This window comes from Chenopodium album, chromosome 14 (assembly GCF_948465745.1).
Source record: "Chenopodium album chromosome 14, dcCheAlbu1.1, whole genome shotgun sequence".
Taxonomy (NCBI): domain Eukaryota; kingdom Viridiplantae; phylum Streptophyta; class Magnoliopsida; order Caryophyllales; family Amaranthaceae; genus Chenopodium; species Chenopodium album.
In genome coordinates this window covers 5074942-5083239 of record NC_137847.1, presented here as the reverse complement: position 1 = coordinate 5083239, position 8298 = coordinate 5074942, and the positions used below count along the sequence as shown (strand labels likewise).

Genomic DNA, 8298 nt, shown 5'->3' with positions numbered 1-8298 from the left:
ATATTTTTTAAAGTACTACTTTATTTTACTTTGTAGGTTATATTTATCTTGTTAAAACAATATCACGTCTTTGTTGGTGTTATTTATTCACACCTTAGTATTATACTACGTATATATATATACACAGTACTATTATTATCTTTATACATCATGGGTTGGAAACGAGTCATGATATAAACAACGCTCTTTCCGTGAAATAGTAAATAACTTCATACAAGGTTGAATTATTTGCCATTTTCAGAGTTTGGAAGTTTAATCAGGTAAATTGCAGCCTTGCAGGTATCAATTAAGTGCCTATATTAATGACAAGAAGACGAATGTAGAAAGAGTACAAGACTAGTAGTACATGAGATGCAATATTAGATCAATTATAGACATGTTAAATAGTAAAATTAGCAATATAGGAATCCATGTGGATGATAGTGCTCTTAATCTCAACAAGTTACACCACTATTTAAGATGTCTTTGATACTTAATTAGGCGTTTAATTGACTTAACCCCTTATAAGCATCATTATTAATGGTTGGTGGTTAGTGTACATCCATTTTGGTAGTAGTAAAGTACTATACTCACATCAATTAATACAGTATGCATGATGAAGTTTATTACACTTCACTTAAACAAGAACAAGTGTCAGTATTAAAACCAAAGAAATACTTTCTATGTTCGTATATATGTTTACATTTTCATAGTTTTCAATGCACATTTTCAATCACGTGTTATTAAAAGTTACAAAAAATATTGATAGAACATCTTATAATAATGGAAAAAGTAAAATACCTAAACATATTCAAGTATTAGGTTAAATAGAAAGACATTGAGTGATTTTGTATCAAATGGTATGACTAGAAGTGTTAAACTGTTAATAATTCAATGCAATTCGACCTCAAGCTCAACTCAAAAACTAACAATCTTTTAAAAATTAAAAACTTGACTGAAACTCAAAAACTCAAATCAGAGCTTAAGTTCGAACTCATTTCAATTCAAGATGAACTCATACTAGCTTTGTACTCAGCTAGATATAAGCCTAACAACCATATAATCTATCCTAAATTAGAAATCTATCAATTAATTAATAGGTATTATTAGACCGTCTCATACAAGATTTTACATCTATCTTGATTAAAAAAAGGGGAAGAATGAGAGAGCGTGTACAACGACAATAATTCTAGTGACGTCTCAAAGCTTGATCATTTTGTCTCTCTCTTTCATTCTCTCTCCTCAATTGCGCCAAATAGTAGCAGAAACCCGAGAATAAATCATTGACAAGATCTGTCTATATCTTTCTGATCCTCTCAACTCTAACACCAACTCTTTCTCTTTCTATAACCAAGTCTTTCCCTAATTTCTTCATAATCTAATTCAAATTTCCCCCCTTTTAAACATTTTTTGATTTTATTTATTAATTTCTTCCTACCCATTTCATTATCTCTTAGAAAAATTCAATCCTTATTGTTTTGATCGATTGATATGAGCTATTGTGCAATTGGGTCGGAGTGATTTCGCCGGAAAATCATGCCTCCGGCGGTAAATTTGATGGACATGGCGGAATCGTTGCCGTGTTCTTCAATGGAGTCGCGTTTTCCTGATCTTAGAAGTGTTCGATGGCGTATAAATCTTGGGGTTCTTCCCTCTTCTTCTTCCTCCTCCATTGATGATCTTCGCCGCGTCTCCGCTGATTCTCGCCGTCGGTAATTTCCTCTGTCTAAATAGCTTGCTTACTTGTTAATTAATTTTAATCTGGGAAAGATTAATTTAGGGTTCATGTTGTTGTCATCGGTTTTATGAATTGGGTTTTGGTTTTTAGATGATTTTGTTTCTGGGTTTTAAGTTTTGTTAGCTTATTTGTTTGGTTGTATTTTATTAATGAAATTAGTTGGAATTCCATGAATTAATTAAAAATTTGGCCTTATTGTTAGCTACATAATTGAGCTTACCTGAATTCGTTTTTTTGTAATTTATAAGGAGATATGTATTGTTGTATTAATCATAAGATTCACAACATAGCTTTATGTACTCCATAGTTTACAGTTTGAAAGAAAAATCATGTTGTGGGAGAGAGGAGGGGGGGGGGGGGGGGGGAAGAGGGTGAATTTGTGGTATTTGGGCAGTTTTACTCTCGAGTGAATTTTAATTGTTTGCAAGGACATTGATTTCGCTTGTGTTTTCGATGATTTAGCTGATATTGAGATACGGTACATTCTTATTACTTGTAACTGAAGGATACATGTTATAATGTGTAATTTGTTCGTTGATATCTTGCGGATTTACTCTTAATTGCTAAAGTTGAATCGTCTTCGCGGCATATAATGCTGTTTCATCTGCCCGTAGTAAAAACCTGACATTTCATGTACTTAAGTATGAATTTTTGCTGAAGTATCCCCGATGGAGCAACTATAGAATATAATTGAGATAAGCTCTTTGAGTTTATTCGAAAGGCTTAAAATATTCAGAGATGAATTTGTATGGTGTAGAGACATTCCAACCATCCAAGTAAAAAATGCATGCTAAAAGTAAAGAGATAAGTTGACTTAGATAAGGTGCCACTTTAAGTATACCAAATTCATAAACTCATATTCAACTTGATACCCTGCTCGATTTGCTTTGGTAACGCACTGTAATATCATCTAGTAAAAACTTGACAAATCATTTTTTCAAATTTTTTATTTACAAACCCGGTGCTGTGATTGCCTTCTTGAAAGAATCTAGATTTGTTTCTTGTTCTGAAGTGAAGTAATGTTTTTTTCCACAGGTATGCTGCCTTAAGGAGGTGCCTCCTTGTTGATCCACATGTAACCAAATTTAGTGACAATTCTTCAGATCTAGTTGTAGATAACCCACTGTCCCAAAATCCTGGTGAGCTATATTTTATGCATTTTGAACAGATTTATATAATTATATACTGTACCTTGGGCTTGTTGCTTCAAATCCTCCTCTATATCTTATTTTGTTCTTCATATTATCATGTATCCATATCAGACACTCTAAATTTCAAGAGTCTGAAATCCCTACCTGACATTTCCATTTTCATCTAGACACCTCACTTATCATGAACTGGATAATTTGTAGAGAAAAGTGATAACAAGAAAGGAGAGAAATTATAGAATAAGTTTGTTGTGCATGCCCAAGTACTCATAGAAAGGGAAAAATTAATGAAAGCGGAATATGAGTTGTAACTGTGCTGTTTGTTTGTGCAGATAGCACATGGGGTCGCTTTTTTCGAAATGCAGAGTTGGAACAAATGGTTGACAAAGATTTATCTCGCTTGTACCCTGAGCATGGTAGTTATTTCCAGACACCAGGATGTCAAGGCTTGTTGAGGCGGATTTTATTGTTGTGGTGCCTTCGACATCCAGAATGTGGTTATAGACAAGGTAGAGTGCTGCTTTGATTAGTACTATGGTTGTTTTTGATGGCGAGACTTGGATTGTTGTAAAAGTTAACATACTGTGATAATGAGTTGTCTTTATATTTCCTTGATAATATAATTTTTTGCATCCAGGAATCAGAACTCATGGAGTCATAACCCATGAATTTCTTGATTAAGTGGATGTTAACTATGATCACATAGGAATTAATAATTCTCCTCTTGCTTCTAATTCTTTTTTTTGTCTGTGCTCCGATTGTAGGGATGCATGAACTGTTGGCTCCTTTATTATATGTACTTCATGCTGATATTCAGCATCTTAATGAAGTTCGACAAATTTATGAAGAGCACTTTGTAGACAAATTTGACGAGGTTTTGTTGCATGAAACTCATGATTTCAATTTCAAGATATCTGTGAATAGTCTAGAAGATGATGCTAGCCCTCAAGAAAGACCCAGGAAACATACGAGTTTTTCTGAACTTGATGCCAGTGTACAAATCATTGTTCAGCTAAGTGATCCTTACGGGGCAGAGGGTGAGCTTGGCATTTTGTTATCTGAAAAGTTTATGGAACATGATGCATACTGTATGTTTGATGCTTTGATGAGTGGAGCAGGTGGTGCTGTAGCCATGGCTGAGTTTTTCTCCCATCCACCAGCAAATGCCACCCAAACTGGCTTACCCCCAGTCATTGAAGCTTCATTGGCACTTTACCACTTGCTTTCCATTGTTGATTCCTCACTGTACAATCACCTTGCTGAACTAGGTGTTGAACCTCAATACTTTGCTCTTCGTTGGTTACGTGTTCTATTTGGCCGTGAGTTTTCTCTTGAGAACCTGCTGGTTATCTGGGATGAGATGTTTTCATATGATAACAGTGCATCTAGTACAGCTCCCGCAAATGATCCTGGGGTCTTGAACTCCCCCAGGGGAGCATTTATCTCTGCCATGGCTGTTGCCATGATGCTCAATGTGAGATCTTCTCTGCTTGCCACTGAATATGTCACTTCGTGCCTTCAAAGATTACTCAATTTCCCAAAAAATGTAGACCTGGAGAAGTTGATAGGAAAAGCAAAATCTTTGGTGGCACTTGCTCTAGCTGCTAATGTTCCTTCACATTCTACTCCAGTGATTGGGCTTGGCCCTCTTGGCCCCCTTGGCCCCCAGAGCAAGCAAATGGCAGTGAAAGGTCATGCACATAGCCTTTCATTTGATTCACGTGGTCCTGGAACACCTGTGAGTCTTGTACCTGAGACATATTGGGAAGAGAAATGGAGAGTTGCACAGGAGGTAGAAGAAACTAAGAAGGAAACTTCTGCCAAACAGGTATCATCTCAGAAGAAAGGTTGGACAGAGAAGATCAAATCAAAATTATCTAGAACGGAATCTGACCCATCTCCATCAAAAAAAGAAAGTACACAGAAGGATAAAAGACCAGCTGTCAGAAGAAGTCTGCTTGAAGATTTGTCCCAGCAGCTGAACTTTGGGGAAGATTCTGAAGAAACAGATCATGATAAATTTTCTTGTCTCGAGGACCCCCCTTATATTGAGTCTTATGTATACGTTCAAAATGCTGAGCATGAAAATGATGCTTACTCTGGCGAGAGATGTTCTGGCCTGAGTGTTGCCAGTGAAGAGCATTCTCCCGCCTTTTCAGAGCCACTGAGTCCTGCTGAAAATGACTCTGAGAAGAGCAGTATTGGTTCACATATATCCCATGATTCAATTGATGGTGAAACCCATGATTCTTCTTCGTTTCAATCCACTGCAGAAGAGTCACTGCTACCAATTTCTGATGCTCTGGATGCAAATGCTGATGGAGTGTTTGGTTCTGATAGTAGCTCAAAAGAAATATCAACAACAGCTTCAAAGGAACGAAAAGGTTTATCTGGGAAGTTTCAGTGGTTCTGGAAGTTTGGGCGCCAATCTTTTGGTGAGGGGACTTCTGATAAAAGGCCTGAGGTTGAGGATGTAAAATCATCTGATGGAGGAAGTCTTAAGGTGAATAAATCAGGATCTTCTGTTGACGAGGCAAACTACAGCCTTGCGAATATAAAATCAGATGGCTGTGACCAGAAAATGTTATGTGCATTGAGGAACCTTGGCCAATCTATGCTGGAAAATATTCAGGTATTGCTCAAAGTTGAACCTATTGACTTTATTATTTTGCTCTCTTCAATGATTTAGATTTAGGTGTTTGCTTTCAAATAAAATACGTAGTAGCTATAATTGTTTTTTGCATTTTTATAAATGAAACATGACTACATGAGAACCATGCTCTAATGTGTAAATGTAAAACCAGAGTGGAGCAAATTGATTGTTTATCTGTAATCCTCTAAAATTAGCATGACTTACTGACAAGTGACAACTACATGGTCTAGCAACCTTTGTAAGCGAACTAGAATAAAAATAAAGGGGTGCTTCCAAATAACCTATGTACCCCATCAATGATAGACTCTAGAGCATTCTACTCCCCACCCCTTCTTTTCCTTGAGGTAGTTTTGCAGTAAAGATAAAAATATATGAGGTCAAATCTTGGAGATTGCCTAATAGCTAATTTGCCCCCCCCCCCCCCCCCCCGGCGTTTTTTTCTCTTTCAACACCAAAGTGATGCAATGTAAGCCCATGGCATTTATAGTTTAGCTATGACTTTGATCTCAATGTACGTGTGCTTGTGAGGCTGTGATTGTTGGTCTTCAGCCACTATGGACTATTTTGGTATGTAATAGAGAATTTGTCTGAGCTTCTATCATTGGCAGAGATGTGAGTTAAGATTTTAAACCATCTTCAATTTTTGTACACTCTACTTTTTTTGCTTTCTAGCTCGATGATTTATTAAAAAGGTTTGTGGCGTTGTGATGATCAATCCCCCCTTTTGCTATCTCTTAGTATTTCCCATCTACTGGTAGAAATTTGATTCCTTCGGGAGTTAAAATTTTTAGGTGGCCCAAATCCTCCTTTTTGTAAGACCATGATGTAGATTGTAGAAAGCAGCTGTTACTAAGGTAGTTTATGCAATTTTACGGTAGATAAGCCATCTATGGGGAAATTGTACAGTGGGGGGTGGCTAAATATGAAATGCTTAGCATTATGCTCTACGAGTACTAATTAGAGAAAATCCATTGTTGATGTCTTGAGATTACATACTAGCATTGTAATTGATGGGCATATCTTGTGGAAGCTGAAGAGCTCTGTCTGACAGATGATCTTCTATTTATTTTGCGTCTTGCACTGTTGATTAATGATCATGCGACTTGTGTGGCAGGTAATCGAGTCCACATTCCAGCAAGAAAAAGGTCAAGCTGGCTCATTAGATAGCCTTTCTAAACATGCCCTTGTTGAGAAAGGGCAAGTAACTGCAATAACTGCTCTTAAGGAGCTTCGGAATATCAGCAACCTTCTGCGGGAGATGTGAGGCTGGTCCAAATTCTGTCACCTGTATATAATATTGATTTTGTAGCTAAATGCTTCTACATGTATACAAAGAATAAAAAATTCTATATTAGCTCAGCTTTAGTAGATTGAATTATCTGAGAGCCTGAAGAGCAATTTGTAAATGAGAAATGCCATTTGTTTCTTTGACCCATTCTGGATATCCGATTTTGTCCATTAATTGCAAAGACTTATCCCAGTCTTGGGCATTCTTTGCATACAAGTGAAACATGGTTATTTACTTTGCATGTTCAATACTTCGGCCTTCGGGCTTCTTAAAATATTGCAGGAATACTCTTTACAGGTGAGTGTGTTGATTGCAGGTTTGCTATTCTCAGGCTGATGATAAATGTGCTGAAATGTTATAAGGGCATGGGCATTCAAAGGTATATCGTCCAAAAGCGCTAAATACAAGTTTCTCTTATTGATTAACAAGTTTGTATCTCAAGAGGGTAAATTTGTAAATAACCAATAAGTTAGGGTTAATAGTGTAATTTTGTCTGAGTATGGAAGAAGGGTAGAACTTCAGTAGAGATATCACGGCTTCAATAGAGGAGGAAGAAGCTTCCATGGAGTGCTCAAAGCTCCAGAATAGCTTCGATGGAGGAGGGCGATAACCCTACCATTTAGGGTTAACCTTGCCACAAATTCTTTAAATTTTCTTAGGGTTTTAGTTTAATTCGGCCGCCAGAAATACGGTGGTGGAAATAGTGGTTTGTTAGTAGTTTCAATGGAGGAGGAAAGTATGAGAAGATGGAGGAGGAAAGCAGCTACAATGGTGTTCGCGAAGAAGGATGACGTATAAAATATTGTACAGCAAATAAAATATTTCGTATAAAATATAAAAAATAATTGATTTTATTACCATTGTGCCATTTGAGAAACACTTGTTAATCAATAAGAGGAAATGGGGCACCATCGTCCAAAAGTACCAAAACCTTTCGTTGTGTACTCAATAGAGAAACACTTAAAATTAAATCTTGTGGCCTTCTACCTATTTACCAACATTTTTCCCATAGCCCAAAATTTTGTAGAGTTAGTGTTAAATTACAACAATTAAGAAAAAAAAAAAATATATAGGATAATATCAAGTAGTACTTGAATCTTGGGGTTGTGAGTAAAGATGGCTTTGGGCTGTAGAACATGGGCTTAACCACGGGCCTAAGACCTTCTTGAGCCCAACCCAATATCCATGGGTCGCGTTGGGCCAAGTTGGCTTGAAATTGCAAAAAAAGCCCAATTATAGCCCACGTGCTTGCCCATGATAAAGCCCAAGGGCCCACGGGTTTTCTTTATTGAATCCAATTTTTCTTACACTGATGGTTGATCATGGAACTTGCTTTGTTATTTATTTTTTTTTTAAATAAAATTGATTCATAAATAAAAGTCATACGACATCTACAAAGAGATTTAAATCTAACAAATACATCATAATTGAATCAAATAAAAACATTCCGTAAGCAAAGCTAAGATCATTGTTGCAAATCGTATATTCTTCA

The 8298-nt window shown here is 36.5% G+C and overlaps 1 protein-coding gene across 2 annotated transcripts; it reads left to right on the top strand.

Annotated features, from left to right (window-relative positions):
- Positions 1-1122: 1122 nt before the first annotated feature.
- Positions 1123-6953, top strand: LOC145579920 (uncharacterized). Of its 2 annotated transcripts, XM_081637224.1 has the most exons (6): positions 1123-1691; positions 2753-2856; positions 3198-3374; positions 3630-3902; positions 3984-5497; positions 6633-6953. In XM_081637224.1, exons 1-6 carry the CDS (start codon positions 1516-1518, stop codon positions 6780-6782), a joined length of 2394 nt encoding a protein of 797 aa, XP_081493350.1. In that variant the 5' UTR covers positions 1123-1515; the 3' UTR covers positions 6783-6953. The 2 variants fall into 2 exon arrangements, with proteins under 2 accessions (XP_081493350.1, XP_081493348.1); XM_081637222.1 differs by having other exon boundaries at positions 1124-1691; positions 3630-5497.
- Positions 6954-8298: the final 1345 nt, after the last annotated feature.